Raw genomic sequence first — 23694 nt, 5'->3', positions numbered from 1 at the left:
GCTAAAAGATCTTTCTCTGCGTCACCAGTGTGGCATGTGGGTGTAACAAGTAGGTATACAAGTAACATTGTACATTAAACATTAGCCATGCTTTATTTAAAATGACAGTCCTTCCTCATTTAACCAATTTCATTCCAGTCTAAAATCTTTGGTTTTGAGTCACATGCGACACAATCATGTTTGTCAATTCTGTTTCCTGAAAGGTTGGGTCCACAACACGTAATCTTATAGCACGTAAATTTAATACTGGCAAGTCATTCTGTCTAAAAAAATAATAGAGGAAGAAAAAATATAGTAAGAGCTTGTACTAACATGAAGGAATAATTTTACGACTTTCCTCAATGATAAAAATGCAATTTTATTTTCTACAAAAAGTTTCTCAGTGCATGGAACGAGGAACACAAGTTGGCAAACCTAATGATCTACCCAGATGAAGGGTAGTGTCATTTACCTTTTAACCAAGTGCTTTTAAATAGTGTATCCATGTAGATAAATAGTTTTGTACTTTTTTTATTCTTATCTGTTACGGTGTAAATTGAGAACAGGATAATTCATATTGTAAAACAGTACAGAAGTACCATCTTACATAACATCAAATCCGGAGGGATGGTTAACAAAATTAGAATACTGCTTCGGATGGGACGGTTAACAGTTAGAATACTGCTTCGGATGGGACGTAAAGCCGTTGGTCCCATGTGTTGTGTTACGCATGTAAAAGAACCCAGTGCACTTTTCGAAAAGAGTAAAGGCCCGGTCACACAGGCCCCGATAACGAGAACGAAAACGATAACGATAAAAATGCTCGCCCTTGATTGGTAAGGTTGAATGGGCGTGGGCGTATTCTGCGTGGAGCAATTCACCCAATCGCGAGCGTGCATTTTTATCGTTCTCGTTTTCGTTCTCGTTATCGGGGCCTGTGTGACCGGGCCTTAAGGGGTTCACCCCGGCGTTCCTGGTTGTGGCTGCTGTATGCGCCGTAGCACCTTGTAAACCATTATAAGGTGCTAAATAAATGGGTCTCAAAATTCATCACTGCAATTACCTATCTGTCTGAAAGATCTCAGCGCCTTGAGTACCTTGTTTGGTAGATACGTGCGCTATAAGACTTCGATATTATTATTAATATTATTCATACCCCTGGTGTTATGCAACTGTTATGGCCTTGTCACACGAAGCAACTTTCACAGGCAACTTGAATGCTACCGGACTACCTTGACAACACATGGTTAATTTTTACACCAGTGTCTCAGTATACCCAAGAAAAATAAGTGAAAATTCACATGTGACTGCCTTTTCTATTTGGAGATTGCTTGGGACTGGTTGCCTGTAAATTGCCTCGTGTGACATGGGCCTAAGTGTGTGTGCAAATGAACCACATGTGGGTCCCTAGTTTTACCAAGTAGCAAAGCTGCTAACATTCCGGTTTTTTTCTTGAACTATACAATAGACCTATCCATTCGGCTCCGCCCCATTGCGTATTGACCAATCACAACGCAACGAAAGTCCGACACTAAGGTCTGACATGCGTGCGCGTATGCTTGGCGCGCGCAGCAGAGTTGTGCAGAAAGGCATTGGAGAGCCCCACATGTTCTTGCTCACACGTGCGTCGGGGGCAGAGCCTACTGGATCGGTCTATTGAAATGCAAATAATTAAGTTGTACAAAAATGGGATTCGAGGAATTGCATGGTGAACAGTAACATACTACTTTGCAATGCTGTGAAGATTTATTCTTTTAACAAACTTGTCTTACTATTTGTTCTACTGACTGCAGGGGGTAAGTACTAAACTTGCTTGTAGACTTTTGAATTCGGGAGACTACTTTATTCTGAAAGGTACTGTCCTGCAGTGCTTGTCTTACTAACAAATACACGTGTGCATTTAAACATCATAATATTATGTACCATGATATGACAGTTTATCAATTCTTAATGGTCGAGAGGAGATTGATACATACATGTAGGGCCATGTTCAAATGTGTGACAATGTTGGTCACTTTGTACCCCAGTACGTGTGACTTTAATGCAGCTAGCTTGGTTGTTAAAATGTGTACAAATGTACATAAAGGTACAAATGGTCATAAGACATGTATCTGCTCTAGCATGACAAAGGTGTTGGGTTTGAAACCTGCCTGACAGAAATGTATGCCTGTCCGGGGTTTTTTCCCACAGAACTTAAAAAAGAACTGTAGACAGTGTTGTGAGGGCAACAACAACACATGTAATCTGTATGTATCTCCGGAGCAAAATTAACATACAATTCTTAAATGTTACTTGTTTTTATAAAAATACTTGGTGGAAAATAATTATTCCGATGTATACATGAATAGGAAACTTACCTACGTGCTAGAAGGTACTTGTAGTAAATATAGGCCTTGTATTGTAACTCACAATTATCAAATCAAAACACAACTTGTAAGATCAGCAGTTTCTGGTATTTTTTCCTTATTCAACAGCCAGAATTCCCCGAAGTTGTTACATCACATGGTTAAAGTAAACAAGGTTGTATTCCTGACAGATTGGGGGTACACCCATTTTACAGCCATCCAGAAAATTATGGAACTCTTGAATGGACTACAGAGAACTACACAGAACAGAGTCGGTGAACCATGGTTTCTCTCACCTCGCTACACCTGAATGCACATGCATTAAGCCACACTTATTATTACCTGGTCTTTGTTGACACGATTGTTCGGGTTAACAATGATGGGTGGAGTGCACAAACTTTGTCAAAAGTAGTTCACCCTGTTTTCAGGGTGCAAAATTTAAAACATTCCCCTTCCTTTTTGTCATAAATTCCTACTCGTAAATGATGCAAAGCAATTTCTATTGTTTATTACATACATTGAACAGCAATACAAATCATGTAGTAACATGAAGTTGTCAGGACTATAAATGTTGGTTAACAAAACTATTGTATCTTGAATAAGTGACAAAGATACAAGATTTACAATGTACGCTAACAGATGAACTATATTGAAAATATATTCCCAGGAACAATTTAATCCAGCAACCTTGCATAGCAAAATGTCTTTTGCAAACAGAATTTATAGAATTACTATTGATTGGGTAGCAATTGATGATTTTGTGTCTCAACTGATAAAATTTCATGTAGCATTTTGCTCTCAATTCAAATGGCCAAGATCACATCCAATAAAAAATTTCCCTTGAACATCAGAAAGTTGGTCACTGTATTCAACAATTGTTTGGGCAAGAAGATTCACCTTTACAGACGAGCAATGTTCACTCTAATCTAACATGTTATTATTACAAAGTGTCCACCTCATGAACAAGACGTTCATTTAACTTTTAAGCTACTTTTATGGACATTTGATGTATATTGTACCAGTGCAATTCAACCTATCCTTTGGCTGACTGTACATTCGTTTTAATATTGTTGTTTTTAATAACATTCCTTAAGTTCAAATAAACCATTGTTTGTTTAGCATGCCACTCGAGAAACATGGGTAACTTATTTATCTAATAAGATAAGTTTGAGGTGTCTAATTCACAGAAATATTAAACTTGTCAAACTCGTTGTACATGACCAGTTTTTAAACCCTAGCACTAGTCCTTGTTGCTTAGTTAAAACTCAACACTGAAAAATGTGGGAGTGAACAGAAAAAAACAAATAGGTCTATGGAAGTTTCCAAGTGCCTTGACCCTTTTCAAAACCACTACTTAGGCCTGGTCCATACTTCCTGCAATATGCAATACAAATTTTCTAGCCAGAATTTCAAGGCCATTTTCATTTTGAAAAGCGCACTTCCATTGGAAAATCTTGAAGTCTATGGGAATTTTTTGAAGGGGCACTAAGGCAAAGACCAGGGCAATGGAGGTCAGGCCATAATTATAAAAATTTCAGGCCTGAATTTTTACTCCAAAAGTTTGACCAAATAATTCGCAATGCAGACTTTGAGCTGTGCTAAACTCCTGTGAAACATTCGCAGGGAAAACATCTCTTGATGTCAATTTTTCTATGTATACTTGCAAGAGGTGAATTAGGCTTTAAGGTCCAATTTTGGCCAAAGCTGAGGCTCCGGTTTAGGATCAGGGCCCAATTTCATAGAGCTGCTTTAAAAGCAAAAAAGTTGCTTAAGCACGAAAATAGCTCGCTTATTTTACACATGTTACATGCCATATATACATTGCTTGTGACTGGTATTTAGCTGTTGTAAGCATAACAATTGAGTGGAGTCTTAGCCAGTAATCTGATTTTACTAAGCAAGGATTTTTATGCTTTTTTAAAAGCAAAATTTTGTGCTTAAGCAGCTCTATGAAATTGGCCCCTGGCTTAGATCTTGACAATAATCTTGAAAATGACTTTGTTTCTGTACTGAGCTCCACAGATGGGCCTGATGTCAAAGGTGTGGTTTTGAAAACGACCTCATTTCATAATTATTTTTTTTAAATGACTGGTTTAAAGTAAATCACCACACAAAAACAATGTAGACAATTGTTTGCAATAATAGTTGGGTTTTTTGTTTGCTTTTTTATTCTGTTTCATACTTTTACATGTATTTCAAAAGTTAAAACCCAAACTGAACTGCCCTCAGATTTAGGCACTTGATGTTACTTGTACACAGGCTGCCATTATAAACTAAGATGGAAGTTGAACTGTTAAAGGAAATTACTAATTTTCTGTACAAAATTTACACTTATCAATTTAAAAAACTATAAATCTTCCCCGCACATCTGTGTTTAAGAAGCGAACAAGGAAAAAGGTAATTTGTGTTTTTTATGTTTTTATTAGGGCTTTTGTGTGGGGATTCACTTTTACAAAAAAACTTAATGGGATTCTAATAACGGTAGTCAGCCTTTACTTTTTGTTCTTAATTACCACAAAAGGTACTTAAGAACACAATTTATTAACTTGTAATATAACACAAATTCACAAACACTAAAAGTCTCCCATGAATCAGTGAAACTAATGATCTGACAAAGGTTTTTAGCACGCCATATATAAGCTATCTTTGCTTTAAGATATATCACAAATTGAGCAATCACCCATGCGAAAGTTGCGCACAAAAAACAGGAAACTAGTCAAACGCACTTAAAACTTTGTAGTGTTGAAATCAATTCTAAGGCAATATTTTTAAATAACAAAAAAGAAACAGCTGACTCTGATCAGATTGCCCATTTAAAGCAATGTAACGGAAGAGTGAGAAATCAGAAATGAATGGAGGGCAGGCTTACCAAATAAAATTGATCTTCCTTCTCAATGAATTCAAGTATTTTAACTTATAGAAAGTACTAGAACTCTACTTCTGTCTAGCTCCGTTGCCTCTTTGCACTGGTACGATTGTCATAATAAGGCCTACACTAAATTCAATTAAAATGTGGACACTCTCCGAACAGTCGTGACTGTCAAAAGGATGGAAAGGTACAATTATTGCAGATAGATTAATTTCAACCGTTCAATTAATTGTTTGTATTTCAGTAATACAACACTGAAGTACTACACTACGTTCTAGTAGTAGTACAAGAGTGGGTTGTTCGTTTGTATTTGGTTTGAACTTCGAACGAAGAGAAATCCATAGACCACTCTGATGCCAGCCAAATCAAGGGTGCCCCTACATCAATTCAAGGCAGGTTGGAATGAAAACCACAGACACGGCATGACCTCCGTTTGTCTGCCCTGGTCTAGTCTCTACGCTTAGCTTTTTAGCCTTGGCGGATGGCATGGCGCCCCTTCAAAACTTTCCCAAGATTGACAAGAATTACCAATGAAAGTGCCCATTTCTGCAAAATGAAAATGGCATTGCCCTCCCCAAAAAGATGACATTCCAGTGCGGTGAATTTCACAAAGGTAGTCCTAACTTAGGACTAGTCCTAGGCAATGCTAAGATATAGGACCAGTCCTAAGTTAGGACCAGTAACTCATCCTAACTTAGGACTGGTCCTATCTCTTAGCATTGCCTAGGACTAGTCCTAAGTTAGGACTACCTTTGTGAAATCCACCCCAGGGGTGGATTTCAGACTACCTTTGTGAAATCCACCCCAGGGGTGGATTTCACAAAGAGTTAGGACTAGTCCTAACTCTTTGTTAAATCGACCCCAGGACTGTCACTGTCAGTGTCAATTGTTGCTGTGTTTTTTATCATGTGTGAGTTACAAACTTGATTCCACCAGAATCGCATTAACAATAATTTAGATGGTCACGGTGTCAATCGACTCAATGACACTCATTTGGTATTCATGCGTTACTTACACTAATATACAGACTTTAAGTTACTCAGCATGCTCAGCTCAGGTCTAAATCATATCAAATTATTGGGGTGATCAGAGCAATTGAATGAGAAAAAAACAACATCAGAATTTTAGATTCAGATGGTGTCAATGACACTCATTTGGTATTCATGCATTTACTTAATTAACAAGTTACTCGACCCAGCATTGAGCATGCTCAGGTTTAAGTAAATCATGTCAAATTATTGCTCTATTTTATGATTAATCAAAGAGGCTCTATGATTAAATTAGAGCAAATGAATGAGAAAAACAACATCAGAATTTCAGATTCAGACATTGGAATGAATCTTCGTATCATAAAAAATTAATAAATTTACCTCCGGTCCGTTGTTTTCTAGCCATTTCACACGTAAGTAATGGTGTCAAACTGATGCCTCAAAAATACAACTTGGTCACTTGGTGAATTTACACAATAAACTGTCAAATCTTTAGTTTCGATCGCACTCACTCCGTCGCGTTATAAACGTCAAGCGTCGTCGAGAGTCGTCGTTTCGTGGTTTACCAAAAAATTATTGCGCTGTGTATTTTCGAAGAGCCGGTAAAAATCACTGGTTGCCGTATTTCCTTATGGAACTTCTATAATCGCACTGGTTACCAACTATTTTATTTAATTATAACGTGTAGATAGTGTCATAAAATGACGTCCATTTACCGTTATACAATCAACGCTTTACATAATGTTGTCCATCTGCAGGCGTTTCAACTAATATAAACAGCTGTAATTTTTTATTTGGGAACTGTGGTCTCTTCGAGATCTTTCATCCATTGTGTGTAAAAAATATCACATTATTGTATGACCATGATACTGAACAAGAATTTGAAACACTTACTACCTTGTCTAAAATGGACTAGACAGTCCGGAAATAGATGAAAGAATTTCCTTTGCATTGCAGACAGGGGTTGACGACCGGATGCCCCTTTGTTGGCAGTGGCAGAAGGGTCTGGATGTTCGTGACCATGTTGTAGAATTCAGAATTTTAGTGGAGGTAGTATTTTGTGTCGCCGAAAAATTATATTTTAGTACAAAGTGCGACAACTTTGGAATTGTTTTATATAAAACAAATAAGGCAAACCGGATTCAAGCTGTAGTGTAGGCCTACTGATGATTGGGAGTCGAGATAGCCCTGAGATGCTTCGAGCCATCAATGATCTAACCCCTAAAAAAAACCACGGGAAGGCAGCATTGCAAGCAGAGGCCTACTTTTGAGTCAGTGCAGTGTAGTGTAGTCTGGACGGAACACGACTACCCACCTAGTTTCACCGTAATAGAGAAACTACCCTTTTATATTAGTTTCATCGGAGAGCCTACTCCATCCTACCTACATGGTTTACCAAACTATCGTGTAACCCGCTTTAAGTGTCCCTATGGTTTTCTACTCCGAGACCACGGGTATAGGAGGGGGGTGTTCGCTCAGTAGTGATTAATTAAAAACTAATATTAATTACGACATTGTCGGGATCCTGTGTCATTACATCCATTTATTTCAAAACAATTCTGTAGAATTAGCTGGATTAAAATTTGTTAGTGCAAACTGCTTTACCGTCGGCAGGAGGGTTACATCGCAACTACGAACCATGTGCATTAAATAACGGCCCGATTGTTCTACTTGCTCTATGGTTCTACTAAAGCATACGCAGGATAAACATATTCCTGTAGTGTTATTCGTGCATTTGTCCAAGGTAGCGAAAATTATGCGTATGCTTTTCCTTTTAAAAACAGCATAATCTGAAGAAAAAAATAAGTTCCAGCCAGCTAAAACAAAAATTATTTAATTCAGGCAGAAATCTGATACAACATCATGTTCACGCAAGCCCTCCGAGTGCTAGCTCGCCGACACTTCCCCTCCACACCGGACATGACAGGCACCGACAACACTGATCCGTTGGTAGGCATCGCCTATGCTATATTGAATGTTTGGTAAAAGGTTTCATAACAAACTAATATGCATGGGTGGGTGAATCTTCGGGTGGGTGCATAGGTAGGTGGGTGTGTGCTCCCCATGCTCGACCCCATCCCCCATTACGGATTGTTTTTTATTCACAACGATCCGGACATGTTACGCCAAAGTTACCACAAAGATAAAAATATACATTCGATTTTTACTCACCGACTCTTTTCAAATCCACGTCAGAATAATGAAGAAGTGCAGTCCTAAAATGATCCAAGTGATTGCTACCAATCGGCACGCGGCGAATGGATGTCAAACTTTACAGTTAACACTATTGAAGCTGTTCAAAAACGTTTTTCTCTGGCACACAGGCTGGGAGCAAGGTCTCTTTGAAGTTGTGTAATCAGTTGATATAAGGGATTACTAATGCGTTCGGACAAGCTGAGGCAAGCTGTATTCTATCAGTATAATAGCAGCGATTGCATGGGTGAAATAAAACTGAAAAGTTTCCCCTAGAGTTTATTAATCTGTACTAAATCGGTAGCAGTCAACACAAACCACAAGCTTCCTGCATCTACGCTCTGTAGTCCACCAGCCGGTCCACAGTGAAACAGTGTCCTTGTTTTAATAGTGTTTGTGGACTCAATAATATCAATATGATTTTTCCCCCTGATTTTTTGTATGCTTTGCTTTAGCACTGAGTGACCTCGCGGTTCAGCTGTTGCTGACGAAGCAAGTAATTCTCGAAAGGTTGCATGACATGCACACACGAAGTCTCTTTATGAACAATATGAAGGTGGACAGAAAATCAACACTATTATACAATACTTTTATTTCGCTTTTCATAAATAACTTTTACATACACAATAATAAAACAAAAGTTTCGTGGCTTTACGATCCAAAAGGCCCTTTGTCGATGTCGACCATCCGGCTGAGTGATTGATTCTTTTTTCCCCCGCTGAGCTCTGCTGTCTGTGGAAAGGGGCGCGGGGTACGTCACGGCATCAACTATTTTAGTTGTTCATATCTTAGACTTTGATTCGAGAAAAAAACAATTCACAAACGGATCTCCAAAAGCTGTTTTATTAATTTCAGCCCACAAGAAACAGGAAGGAAAACATAACTCACATAGTTGGTTCAATGCATTTGTATTCAATGTACAGATTTACACAAAACTTACACGGTCTAATGATGATGATGAAAACATCCCTTTCAATAATATTTCTGTCTGAAATGTCATATTGATGGATGCAACTTGCAAAATTTGTAATCGGTTTTCCAATATTCCCTGATCCAGATGGCCGATCGATCTCAAACTTTTACAGGTTTGTCAGTTTATGTGTAATAATTATGGTGGAACACTGCCTGCCAGCAACTGTTTTGTTAGCACACAAAAAACTGCAACATTATTCCTTTTAAAAAGAGTAGGCCTACGCATGCAATCATTTTATGGTAATGGTATTCATTTCCACCTCATTAGACTTCAGCAACCTGTAAGTAAGCCTGTGATGTAACAGTATTGTTTTTCTTTTCTTTACATCAGTTTGTTTGTGTGAGCTAGGCCTTTAGTGTTCAAATTCGCATCTTTTACAGCAGGCCTATATATTTTATTTACAACACGTTAGTTTTTCTGATTCCTTCGTCAGATGAAACCATACCATATCGACCATTAACAGTTAATTATTATTCAAAAACAACAACAAACACACTATTATGTCGATTCTAAACTTCCTCATCCCTTTTCGAAACCACGGATTATTTGGGCTCCGCCACCTGAGCTCCATTAGGACATTGAAGCCTAAAGCATAACCCCTGAGCCCATCCATCCGATGTTTCGCGAGGGCCTTTTAAAAGTATCGACTATTGTTTAGCAGGGCCGCGGTCGACAGGTGCCATTTCTTCACAGATGGAACGACGGCCATTGGTCAAAGGGGGAAATGACGTCAGTGATCATGCGTACTTTTCGCTTTTCATTACGAAAACGCATGCATCAATAAAGATTAAAGACAATAAAACCCACAGTTTTTCAAGTTCATTGTTTACACCCCGATAAGTAGGCCCTACATAAAAAAAAACATTTATAATAATGGTATAAAAGTCAACAATAAGCTTATTTGAAAGTTCTTCAAAATCACAGAATTTTAATTGCGAGGAAGAGCAAATAAATAAACAAATACAATGTTCTAACAGTCTAGTTGGTAAGACACTGCTCTAGAATTGCAAGGGTCGTGGGTTGGAATCCCACCCGAGTAACATGTCTGTGATATTTTTTTCACAGGACTCGGGAAAGTACTGAGTATACAGTGCTAACACACATCGGTGTATGGGTAAAATTAAAAACCAAAAATTAATATTCTTTATCCCCGATGCAACTTTAATATGTAGTTAAATAACCTTTTGAAAAGTGAACGACAATCCCCAAATCCAACAACAATGAACATGTTTTTTTGTTTTTGCGGGATGCTCCAATCGATGACAAGTGGTTGCGTTTTTTTTGTTTATTGATTGGTCATGCAACGTGAATTATGATTTTAGGACTTGTTAAATTGATTGATATTAACTGTAGTTTTTTTTTTTTTTTGCCTGACGGTGATGATCGGTGCTCCCGCCCAATAGGCTCTAAAAGGCACTGGACACCTGGTTTATCGAAGGGCGGTTGAGAATAATGCTGCTCTATTTTTATTTTTTGACAATTAGAAAGCTTTTTCTCTCTTTAATTCACCCAGAGTATGATTACCCATTCTTTGAGTGCTTTCACACAGCATCCAGACCCCGGTACATAAACTAGACACCATGTTACCTATCCTTACTGTAATGAATTGAGTTCGTCTTCGTGTAATGTGTTTCTGATGATTGTGTCCTTTTTTGGCCGTATATAATTATGATTTCTTAGGAACCAGCAGAGGCCCACCCTGCTGTGATCATGGTTCATATTAAATCATAATTCTAAAAAAAAAAAAAAAAAATTCGTATGTTTACCGCCAGTCTCACATCGCATTCGACACTTCATGAGTATGGCCAAACCCAGATAATAAATAAAATAATATTGAAATCAATTTTGACCAAAAAAGACAACAAAAACAACAACAACAACAACATCAACATCAAACAAACAGTGACTTTCATACACAAAAAAACCTGAAAACAACTTTATTTAGACATTTCCCACTAGGTCATTGGTCAGGTCATAGAACTCCCATGCGATGCGGATATCCGTTTTTGTCGGAGTACAATAATAATACTCAAATCCAGAGAGAAGAAGAATGCGTTCATGAAATCGCGCCCTCTGTTGGTAAAAGTGATAAAACTAGTCTGCACCCCAATACCACTTATCACCATTCGTAACTGGTGATGTACTACAGGGAACCAACCAACCATAAAGCGATTGTATGACTGTGACTGAAAATCGAAGCTTTATCTTTTGGGATTTAGGCTGCTAAAAAAACCAGCAGAAAACTAAATCCTGAGGTGAAACCGTGTCATTAAATGCGTCATTCAATAGGCGATGGTGTGGTCGAAGTAAGTATCCGACTCATGTTAAGAGAAATGGAATTATATTACGTTTATATAATGAGTATGACGGGATTATTACTCCTGAATCGAGTATTGTATAGTGTGGCTGTGTAGTGAATTGAATTGAACCAACCACGTACTTAATTATTTGACACTCCAACATTGAACAGGTCGTAGAAGAGACAACTCGCCCTCCCTTTTCGGGTAGAAGTAGAACCTTTGTTCTACATTAGAACGTAGGGTGTACTAACTAGGATTTCTAAATTCTACCCAATCCATACGTCGTACTCGTAGGCCTAGTATTTTTAAAATAAAGTTTGACTCTGTTTGTTGACTAGTTAGTTTGAGAATCAGTAAGTTTTGACGTAATTTTAGTAAATATTTATTATTTTTAAATTAAATTTAATTAAACTTTAATTTTAAAGGAACATTATATTTGGTTTTTGCTCACAAAACAGTTGCTGGCAGTGTAGAAACTGTAATTAAGCATTTTACGTAATCGGATTATACATTTAACTGACAAACCTGTTAAAAAATGTGTTGGTGTCAGTCAGTACAGAGTCTAACCTGTATTTCCGTTATTCGTGTAATAATATAGCACGAATTCGCGCAGTCGCCAGATTTTATTTTCCGTGCATAGCTAGAAGTCCCTGCCACGGCATGAATTGAAAACTACGGTAGCTAATGCGGACAAAATGCCTTACCCGTGGGACTTGTAACGTGTCTAAAAATGATCTATGCACAAAGACTCTCTAAGTTGCCGACATTTTTTTATTTCTACCAACAGGTGCTAATTTTATTATTTACAGTCACAGTTTCGCTGATATTTTCAATGGAAAATAAATTGCTGAATAAATCAAATAAATATTGGTATAACACATTTTAACATTTTGATGATTTTATTTCACCACACTAGTGCAAAAACACCATGTCTTTGCCAACATCGAAGCCTGCAACAAACCCAAGCCAAACACCACCACCTGCATCAAGCTCACCCCTCACCCGTAATGTAATAACAGCAGCAGGTATTGCGTCCATCCCAAAGATGACTCCCAAATACAGCATGTCCCCTCTCGTCAGTGACAGCATGACAAAAAGACGTAGTTCCTCACGGTCGATTAAACGCAAGAAATTTGACGACGAGCTCGTGGAGAGTAGTCTATTAAAGGTATTCTTACAATCATTCTGAAATTACTTGCTCAAGTTGTGACAGATTGTTAGAAAATAAGCAGTCAACCAGTTTGAATTATAGCAAGGCATGCACAGGCCTTAAATAGGCCTGTATGCTCTGTTTTTGAAAGAGCAAAGGCACCAAGGCATTTTCTCCTAGGTAAAGGGCACCCTATGAGGAAATTGTGATTTTCTACTGGAGCATTTCAAGAGCAGCAAGGCAATGACCAGGGGCATGGAGGCAATCACATTTGATGCCTCCGTGAAGTATCAGGCTTGCCTTGAACTTCACTCTTAAAGGGGCACAGCAAATTTTCCTCCTGCAAGAGGCACTCTATGAAGAAGATTTGAATTTGTATTTAAGCTTTTTCAATGGCACAACAGCAAATGCACAGGGCATCATAGCAGTGGCTTTGGGTGCAGTGGGTTAATTCAAGGCCTGCATACATTTACTTTACATTCGAGCAAAATAAAGTATTTTATCACGGCTAAAGGGGGTTATTTAAGTGGTTGAGTGGTTGTGTTTAGTGGCACAACTGTGCACTGAACTTACTGTGAACATGTATAATCTAAGTAGCACAATTCACAAAAAAGGGTGATTAAATAGTTTGAAAAATTGATTAAACCATGCACCATAATGAACAAGTTTGTCAGCCCTTGTGCTCAAAAGACTGTCTTACTTCCCAACAAATAAAAAATCTTGCCTGCTATTGCAGGCTTGCATTCGTAGTTCATGTATCATTCCAAACCACATTGGCTGATATTGAATAGTTGGATAGCAAGGTGGTTAAAATAGTAAACAAAAACAGCAACGAACACCCAAGTAAACCAATTAGTTAATTTCTGCCTTGAAGTTATGTCAACATTTGCTTATTATGAGATAAAGTTGATAAGATGAGTCTTAAACGTCATCTTTTATGTTTGTATGTGCATCTTCAGACCTCCAAAGGAAAGGTATCAACAACAACGTCGCCTTCTGGCCCATCCCAACCGGTCGAGAAAGAAGAGAAGAAAGAGAAAGAGAAAGAAGTGGTTAAACCTCCTCCACACTTGCCTCCTGCAGCAGAGAGAAGAAAGGTTGGTTCTTAATCTCACTGTGGCAATCATAGCCGTCACCCTAAACCAGCTCATAGACCCCGTTCCCACTGGACCCCGCATTGATCTCCCAATTCGAAAAAAGGTCGATCAATACCCCGAAAAGGCGATCAAAGAGAAAGAAGCTCCAGTGGTAACGCGAGGGCGATCAGGATCTGACTGTGCAATTATGATCCTCATCGGGAGTAGAATTAAAACGGGATCTGATCGCCCTTGTGGATTGATGGGCGATCAAAAGTCTAGTGGGAACGCAAAGGGCAATCAGACCCCGCAATTTACTAGCAAAGCAGTGTTCTTTTGAACCCACTTCCGTTCCCAAAAAGGGGGATCAATGCACGATCATACTCAATTGGGAACGCGACCGCGATTTCACGCCTGCAACTAATCTTGTTGCGTGATCCAGATCTCGCAAATGTGGATCCACTGGGAACGCGGTCATAGACTCTTCACCTTTCTTGCACCAGTGTCACACACTCCTACTGTTGCCTTGGTCTCCATATTTGGAGGCAGTGAGTGAAAGCCACACTCTTATGTCCCAACAGGATGAGTATACTTAAAAAAAAATTGTTTTTATGTTTATGCAAGTTCGCCCAAAACAAGGCTAAAGTAAAGGGCTGCAAAGAAGAAAACAAAGAAATGCAGTAACTCAGTGGAGCTGAAGGTAGGAATTGATATTCCTCTCAAAATATGTGAATCCCATTTCTTGAAAAAAATCCAGCAGCGCATTGATTGCAAAGTGCTCCTGCTGATATTTAAGGCCCTGAACAGAACAGCTACAAGTTACATCATGTGGCTGCTCCACCGACATCAACCTCCTAGATCTCTTAGCTACTCTTCCAAAACTGCCTGACCACCACCACACCAATGACTTCATCATGTGGCTCCAAAGCTTGTTCACACACCTCACCCAAGTTGTGGATTGCCCTCCTGTCATCTTTACTTAGAACAGCTGCTACCCCCGGACAACTTTAAATCCAACCTCAAAAGCCATCTGTTTCAACTTGCATTCTCTCGTTCTTTGTAATTTTCAGTTTTGTCAAGCTCGTCGAGATTTCGTCCAGTTCGACGGCTATATTAGATTTATTTAGTAATATTATTATTATTAAACCTAAGTTCCTCTGATTTTCTCTCAATTCTTCCCACAGATATCAACAAGACCTTCTTCATCATCCCACAACCATCGTCCATCCTCCTCCCATCGTCCTTCATCTTCATCAAGACGGACCAAGAAACCCAAATCTCTTACGTCGGTCACTAAGGATCTCGGCCGGTGGAAACCACAAGATGATTTATTACTCATCAGTGCTGTGCAACAGGTATGCAGTATAAATGGCTCCAACCATCTCAAGTTATGTTGATCAAAACATTATTTCATACTCCTTTTAAATAAAAAGGAGAAACAAAAACATCAAAGCTTTAGAAACAAACTTGAGAAATTGTAGATCACCTCATTTATTCAAGTATTTACAGCTACAAGGACTATGATCATCTCACATTTTTTGTTATGATATATGGACTGGGTTATTTAACATAACATTTTACAACATGCAGGACTTACTGTTTAATTGTCCCATCTGGCGGACAAAACAGGTATGGTCAAGAGTGTTGCTCAAGGGCTCGACATGTGCGTCTGTCTTATTAATATGGAAGTGTCCCATCTTTATTTGAGCATACTTTGTGATAAAACCTGAAGATAATCTTTGTTAGAAATGTTAAGGTATCGTCTTCCCTTGAATGATGAGAGAGTCATGTGTTTTCTGTATTCTTCTGGTTTGATTTGAGAATGTATTTCGTTGTTTTCTTTTGGAACAGACAAATGATATTGAGTCAGTGTATCAAGGAGTAAAGTTCTCATGTCGGTTTACTCTGAAAGATGTAGAAGAGAGATGGTACGCTTTGCTCTACGACCCAATAATCTCAAAGTAAGTTCAAATGACTTTAATTATTGTGTAATTACAGGATTGGTTTTAAGTATGTTTTAAAAACAATCATTGGATTGCATACTCACCATGGGGCGTCTGTCCCAAGATTGACTGACGACCTGTTTTGTGTGATATGACATTGCATAATTTTTAGTTATTTGCATAAGTGCTCCTTGTTTGTGAAGTCTGTTTAATACAAATATAGTCAGATAAGTTAAGTGGAATAACTTGGATAGGAGAGTTGAAATTTGTGCATTGTCCTAGTCGGACTTGTCGTTTATTGTTAATCTAGAGTAAAGTGAAAAGTTCCCCTCATGTATGTCTGCCTGAGAATGCCACTTATTTAGCGTCAAACCCAAGAAGATATTTGTTTATACCCAAACCCAAGAAGATATTTGTTTATACCCAACCTTTGTTCCCTTTGCAAAAACAAATCTTCACAAAAGGTTGTCCTCTTTTTTAAGAATAACAAATCATTTTTCGACAGATTTCATGACTACTTTTTGGTAAATTGATATAAATAAATCTCCTCACTTTCAAAGCTCTTCATTCCCTTTCTCATGTCTGAATATCTGACCTTCAACATAAATACATTCCTGTTCAAGTACTGAGTATACAGTGCTAACACACATCGGTGTATGGGTAAAAACCAAAATTAATATTCTTTATCCCCAATGCAAATTTAACATCTATTATATTCCTGTTCATCCTCTTTGCTCTGCTGGACAATCCCTACTGACACAAACTTCCTTTTCCCCTAAATGCTTTGGTCAAAGAGCCTCATTGTACCTTTGTTATGGATCGCCATGACTCTTAAAACTAATTGATCCCCAGGTTATCCCAGCAGGCCATGAGATCTTTACACCCTGATGTTAAAGCAGTTGTCCTCAGTAAAGCTATCTACAGTGAAGATGAGGAGACCATACTTGGTACTGTAACATCTGTAAGTTCAGTCTCATGTCTTCCTTGTCTACAAAAGATGGATTGTGTTAAGCGTCATCAACCGCCGTATTTGATGAAATGTGCTCGAATGCAAGGCTAAGAGCTGTGCGTAGCGCGTACACGTATGCACTTTTGCATTGTTTATACATCAAATTATGGCAGTTGATGATGCTTAGTGCAATCCATCGTATTTGCAAAAATCTTTAATGGCCTGACATCTCAAGATTTAATCTTATCTAATCTAATCATTTAGTACACCACATACAATTGTCTCGGTGAAGAGTACCAGTTAACAGTAGCATTCGTGTTAAAAAGGTAAAAAGAAAAAGTTTACCATTTTGTAATTTGTAATTGTTGTTATTTAGACAAGTCAACCAACAGCAGAAATATTTCAAGAGTTGATCAACAAACACCCCACATCGTTTCATCCTGCAAGGACGGCCAAGGTGCTCTATAATCATTGGCTGCTAATGAAACAGTATCACCTTCTTCCTGACCAATCAGGTGAGTTTTGCATCAAAATTTGGCTAGAAGCAAAGATAAGAAAGGTCAAAAACTTACTAGCCTCGGATTATGTCAGCCCCACGAGTTGGTGCATTTCATCTTATGGCAATAACTGAAAGTTTGACTTCCTCCAACTTTACCGTGATTTGCTCTAGCATTTACTATACCTTGAAGGCACTGGACACCTTTGGTAATTGTTAAAGACCAGTATTCTCACTTCGTGTATCCCAACATATGCATAAACTAACAAGTCTGAGAACAATTGGAATCAGTTAGTCATCGAAGTTACAGGAGAATAATGAAAGAAAAAAACACCTTTGTTGCACCAATTTGTGTGCTTTCAGATGAGTAATAAAATGTTTCAGGCTTAAAGTCTTTTGATATTTGAGTGAGAAATTACTTTTTTTTCAAAAACTTCCTTCCTTCAGAGGGAGCTGTTTCCCACAATGTTTTGTGCTATCAACAGCTCTCCATTGCTCGTTATCAAGTAAGTTTTTGTGCTTACAATTATTTTGACTAATTACCAATAGTGTCCAGTGCCTTTAAATTCCATTGTGTCATTGGATATAAACATGATGCTAATGATGTCAATTTGTTTTGTCTGCAGTTCAACCTATGCCAAGGGGTGACCATGTTCTGAATTTCTCAGATGCTGAAGAAATGTTGGATGACACCCAGCTCCAGTAAGTGTGGACTTTGTCATAATTATACAATCAATGAATTTAGAGTAGTTATTTCACACATAATTTTCACCGGACATGGCCGGTTTCTTGACACAAATCCAGCACTGATTTGGGGTTTTGGTTGCGAAATAAGACATTGAAGTTGCAAACGATGAACTTTGTAGTTGAATGGGTGCATTTGATACATAAACTTGTGAGCACCATGGTCTAAAACCCGGCTCAAACTTCCTGCTATTCCCAATTGTAATGCAGTTCAAATTTTTACGTCACAAAAATGTGTTAAACTCCTGCAAAACCTCTACGGCGAAAACAGCTACGGTGTCAAAATTCGCATTCGCCTTCGTAGGAAGTATGAACATGGCTTTACATGGGACATAATACTGTTTTCACAGACTGATCCTATAGGATGGTACCAGGGTCCGATGTCATACAGCAGCTCAATAACAACACAAAATAGCTAAGGACAACAGCATTATGCTTACCAGAACAAGGAAACCAGCCAAATTACCATTCCACATGTACGTTGCCTGGCTGGTTTCCTGCTCATTCATGCTAAGCAGAAATTTTTTAAACATTATTTGCTGCTTGAGCAGCTCTATGAAATTTTAATCTGTTTGTCAACTCTTTACAAAGGTACTAATTCATGACAGATCATTATCCTGCCAGCATTATCCTGTTAATTAACATAATTTTATTGTGGATTAATAAGTAGTTTACAGTTCCCTGAGATGTTTTTTTTGTGTATTTTGGTTGTATTTCTTGCAGGGATCAAAGAGATGACATTCTTGAGCATGGTAAGAAAGTTCTTCTGTTTGGGGTAGTTAGATGTTGAACTGTGTGGTCGCATCTTTGTGTTTTAAAGAGCATTGAGATTATTTGTTGATGTAGTGCGTGATATGGAAATGGTACATTATTGAAATGTTATTATTATCATGAATGCATTAGCCTTTTGCGCCTAATCAAATAAAATCACAGCTGGAAGGGTGAAATAATAGCCTAAAGCACTCTAGGACTAAGAGAAAGGTGTTAATTGCATAGTTAACATTGTCTTGCCTTTACACAGCCAAGGCCATTGCCAAGGTCATTAAAAAGACTGGCGTAGTAAATATAAAGGTGTATCACAAGCCTGGAATTTCATCTTTGAGAGGGCAAGGCCATTGTAGTTTTGCAAAGGGCAAACATAAACTTTTGAAGGGGCACCAACGCCAAGACCAGGGTCACAGAGGCCCTCTGTGACCTCTGTGTAGTGCCAGGTCTGGTTTATCAAGTTAATGGCTACTGCCCTTCGTCTCCAAGAAAAAAAGACACTCTCATTTAAATTTATTCCCTTATTTGTCTTTGTGATAGTAAGGTCAGATCCAAAATGGCGGCTACAGCTTCGGCTACAACTGTTGCTCTGGGTGTTGTTAAGGATGTCCTACATGTGTACTACAAAACATGATGACATGGAGATCCAGCCGTAGCTGTAGCTGTAGCCGTTAATTCAGACTCTACCTAAGCCACTGGCAGAAAAATATCCCTTGTGCTACCAAGGTGTTCCTTCTACCTGCATTGGCATTGGTTTACTTCTAGATATAATTTTTTTTCAATGTCCTCATTGTTTTTTGTTTTGTCTTCTTAAACTACAGAATTATCCGTATTTGATAGGCGACAGAAACGTGAAATCCGACATCTTGAGAACGAGATTACAAAGTGGCAATATCTTGTTGATAGTGTGACAGGTAAGCTGATGACCTTAACACAAAACATAACAAAACAAGAAACCGTACCGCCATTTGCTGTTCCCTGATGAGTTTAGTGTTTTTCCTAAAATCCCATTATTTTCTGCATTTTAGTTGAACATTTCAACAAGAAGTACTTCCAACACACTGTGTCTGTGTAATATGCAAATTTCATATGCAAATTCCACTTTTGAACATTTGTTCTTTTTTCTTTCTTTAGGAATCACGTCACCAGCGTTTGATAATCAAACTCTAGCAGTTCTTCGAGGACGGCTGGTCAGATATCTCATGAGGTCAAATGAGGTCAGTAGAAATGTATTGCTTTTATAAGTAAAACATTCTTTGTGCAGGGTCCCATTTCATAGAACTACTTAAAGCCATTGGACCCTTTCGGTACAGGAAAAAAAAAAAAAAAGTTCACAGATTTACAAATAACTTAAAGGGTTTACAGAAGGTAGTGGCGAAAGACTTCTCTTGAAATATTATTCCATGAAATGCTTTACATTTTGAGAAAACAGCAAAACAATATAAATTCTCGATATTGAGAATTACGGATTTATTTTAAACACATGTCATGAGACGGCGAAACGTGCGGATACAAGGGTGGGTTTTTCCGTTATTTTCTCCTGACTCCGATGACCGATTAAGCCTAAATGTTCACAGGCTTGTTATCTTATATAGAAGTTGTGATACACAAAGTGTGGGCCTTGGACAATACTGTTTACCGAAAGGGTCCAATGGCTTTAAGCACACAATTTTGCTAAAAAGATAAGTTTACAAGCCAAAATACCATAGTTTTGCTCTGTAAAACTTTTTAAACAAAATTGTCTGCTCTTTGATTAAGGGCCAGGGTAGGATAAATAATTGACAAAGATTGAACAAAATTCTTGCTGATAAGATTGGAAGCAAACCACTTTTTTCCAACATGGTAAAATTTCTCTTCAAAATATTTATCAGGATGATATTAGAACTATTTTTTTAACTTGTTCTTATATCTTGTTCTAATAACTTGTTCTTATAACTTGTTTAAAATCTTTTTTTTGCATTAAAAAAAATCAAACAAAAAATCAAAATTTCTGTGAAGATTATTATTGAACGTGCTACCATGTCTTAAAGTTATTACTTGAATGTTTACTTAAAACAGATAACGATTGGTCGATCCACCTCGGACAGTACCATCGACGTTGATTTGTCTCTCGAAGGACCCGCCTGGAAAATCTCTAGACGGCAGGGGCTTATCAAACTCAGAAACAATGGAGAATTCTGCATCGCTAACGAAGGGAAAAGGGCGATTCACATCGATGGAAAACCAGTCCTGAAAGGCATGAAGTGCAAGCTTAATAACAACTCTGTTGTTGAGGTAAAAATATATTTGAATCAAATCTCATAAGTTGAACAAAATCTGTGTTGTAGGTAGAGCAGTTTTAGTGGTGGGGTCTAAATCCAATTTAGTCCACCAAGGGCAACAAAGTTATTCATGTTTAGATATAGGGCCATCATTGCTATCTGGGGGAAATCTGTGCTGGGCGAGTTGTGTTAGTTCTGGGCAGGCCCACCCGGCACCGCCCACCGTGTCTACAACAATGTCTGTCGGGTGAATTTTTTTTTAAAGGTTCTATTGGAAATAATGTTATCAAGTGATGTTATGTGTGTTAAGTGATGCTTAAGTGTTCTTCCAAGCCCATGGTTAGAATCTCTTATCATCAAGTTTATAAACTCATTTTATAGAATTTTTTTCTTTCTGAAAACCATTAACTAAAAACTTAACAAATCCCATAAAGAGGCAGTACATATTTGTAGGTTTTTTTCTCAATTTTTTTCTCTTCCAAATCTTAGATTGCCGGGTTGAAATTCTTTTTTTCTCATTAACCAAGATTTGATGTGATTTCAGTTTTCTTAAAAACCATTGACTAAAAGCTTATAAAATCTAATAAATAAACAGTACATGTTATAATTTTTTTTTTTCTTCTCAATTTCCTTTTTTCTTTTCTTCAAACACCTAGATTGCCGGGTTGAGATTCATCTTTCTCATTAACCAAGATTTGATCAACGTCTTAAGAAGCGATTCATTGAAGGGAACTACCTGACGGCTGACATGTGGATATCCTAGACAGGAGCCTTAGCATTAGCAAAAACAGGAACATGCTGCAACAAAAAACAGTCCCTCAGCCATTAGAAACATCTAGACTTTTCATTGATTTTTGAGCAAGCCACCTTTTCTTTCTATGAAAGAATGGAATTCAGCTAGACAGAGTTCTCCCTTGACAGCTGGCCAAATTCTAGTCAAAATACCCAAGGACCGGTCAAATTTCATTCCAAGTGGTCTGGTTGGCTTGTTCAGTGTTGAAAAGTATCATCATTTCATTTGAAACATTTTACTTTTATAAAAAAAGCCTTTGGACTACTGAGACGGCAAACCGTTTGTGGAGGTGCTGGCCAGTCACTAAGTAAGTTAATGGCAAACCCTGCAAGTTCAAAGCTAATGACAATATTTGAAAAGAAACCTTTAAATATGGACCAGTGAATAAGCTCACGGACCAGTGAAACGACAAGCTAATTGGTCCTGCTGGCTGGTGACTATAAAGGTGAAGGGCAAACCCTGCTATAGAAAAACAGAGAATGTATTCAGGAAAATCATTAAAAAAGGGCAGGACAAAGGACACATTATTGGACCAAAGGGTTTTGCGTGGGCTGTACATTCCAATTTGACCTCAGCGAGAGGTCAATGATTTGTGTGTGGAGTTCAAGTTTCCTAACCCTGTCAGCGACATGTTGTACCATGATTAGCGGATAATCTCTGGTTTGGTTTTCAATGTCTTGTGAGGGGGCATGAATAATTATCAATGTTTACTTTACCGGTACTCTAAAATTGTGGGTGGTATAGCAAAGACAAATATTGAAACTCAGGGGGTGGGGATATTGTTTTGTTTATTTATTATTTATTTATTTATTTATTTATTTATTTATTATTTTTTTTTGGGGGGGGGGGGACACACGAAAAATGGGTTCGGTAGAATTTCTTTTTTGAACATTGATAATTCTGACTTGTCAAATAAGGTTGATGTTTTGTTGGAGATTTGACTCACTGAAATTCCTACTCGAGTCATTGAAGCAAAGTTGGAACATGATGAACCTAATATTAGGCCTCTTCCAAAATCCTTGTGGATTAATGACGCTGAGTAGAAACATTGCTAAGCATAACATAAAGGGCACTTTTCTGCTAAGCTAGGTTTGTGTTTGTTGGCTACTTTGTTCTCATTGATGACCGCTTTCTCTCCATTCTTCAGAATTGAAAATGAAGCGACTAGCTATAAGTGGCTATATGTATAAGCCACTATAGCCACAGCCAGACAAAAAAACAAATTTAAAACCTGAAAAATGTTCCTAAAAAGAAGCTCAAGACCCGAGGCCCAAGATGATCAGGGAATTAAAATCCTGATAGCCACCAACTGCTTTCCTTTTAGAGACATAACAAATATTTTGTAACAATGATTGTAAATAAAAGTGGAGCTGCTGAATGCATTGATAATTATGTAGTCTCCTGGTGTGATAATTATTTGATTATCTGGTGGTTTTATTTGCTAATAACTATGATAAAAGATTTGTTATGCCATCAATGATTGGACTAGTGTTGATTTGTTTTACTTCTGAAGAAACACACATGCAGAATAGGGTTTAAAGAAATTACTTTCTTCTATGGTACAATTATTAAAAAAATGAGGAGATCTGCAGATCATCTTATAATAGCATGCCATGGAAATGTGACCAAATGGATTGACTATTTCTAACGTTAACTATTTCCCTGAAGTTGGACTTTCCCACTACATGGAAAAACATCACAAGACAATACCCACACATCAAAGTTGAAAAACAAGTCTGGTTCCCGTCAGCTTGAATTTGTGACGTCGTTAGGTATGGGTTTAATACACGTGTTTGATAATGAAGACAGGGAACCAGTCCAATTGCGTGGCTGGTTGTCAGTGGTGGTTTTCACGTTTGTACACATAAC

The 23694-nt window shown here is 37.9% G+C and overlaps 2 protein-coding genes across 3 annotated transcripts in view; one reads left to right on the top strand and one right to left on the bottom strand.

Annotated features, from left to right (window-relative positions):
- LOC139940167 (uncharacterized) overlaps positions 1-8697 on the bottom strand; it is a 39089-nt gene extending 30392 nt beyond the window's left edge. The window contains exon 1 of one of the 2 annotated variants that reach the window (XM_071936458.1): positions 8355-8697. Coding sequence is in view for 1 of the 2 variants with exons in the window: in XM_071936457.1 (XP_071792558.1) it covers positions 6564-6588 (25 nt within the window). In the remaining variant the exon portion in view is untranslated. Of the gene's footprint in view, positions 1-6563; positions 6751-8354 lie in introns of those variants that run through there. The other variant, XM_071936457.1, reaches the window with a different exon arrangement.
- A 2786-nt stretch (positions 8698-11483) lies between these two features.
- Positions 11484-23200, top strand: LOC139940010 (microspherule protein 1-like). Its single transcript, XM_071936202.1, has 13 exons — positions 11484-11654; positions 12565-12816; positions 13758-13895; positions 15059-15229; positions 15726-15835; positions 16670-16778; positions 17143-17281; positions 17889-17964; positions 18730-18758; positions 19593-19685; positions 19906-19988; positions 20830-21045; positions 21689-23200. Exons 1-13 carry the CDS (start codon positions 11622-11624, stop codon positions 21770-21772), a joined length of 1533 nt encoding a protein of 510 aa, XP_071792303.1. The 5' UTR covers positions 11484-11621; the 3' UTR covers positions 21773-23200.
- The last annotated feature ends 494 nt before the right edge of the window (positions 23201-23694 follow it).

Source organism: Asterias amurensis, chromosome 7 (genome assembly GCF_032118995.1).
Source record: "Asterias amurensis chromosome 7, ASM3211899v1".
Classification (NCBI taxonomy): domain Eukaryota; kingdom Metazoa; phylum Echinodermata; class Asteroidea; order Forcipulatida; family Asteriidae; genus Asterias; species Asterias amurensis.
The sequence above is the reverse complement of the archived record's forward strand: the minus strand, read 5'-3'. Positions and strand labels throughout refer to the sequence as shown.

Excerpts from the sequence above, each read along its gene's own strand:
- LOC139940010 (XM_071936202.1), top strand. The coding sequence starts at position 11,622 with ATGCGTCATTCAATAGGCGATGGTGTGGTCGAA. Across the intron at positions 12,817-13,757 it reads TGGAGAGTAGTCTATTAAAG|ACCTCCAAAGGAAAGGTATC; the intron begins GTATTCTTACAA and ends GTGCATCTTCAG. Across the intron at positions 19,686-19,905 it reads TCTTGTTGATAGTGTGACAG|GAATCACGTCACCAGCGTTT; the intron begins GTAAGCTGATGA and ends TTCTTTCTTTAG.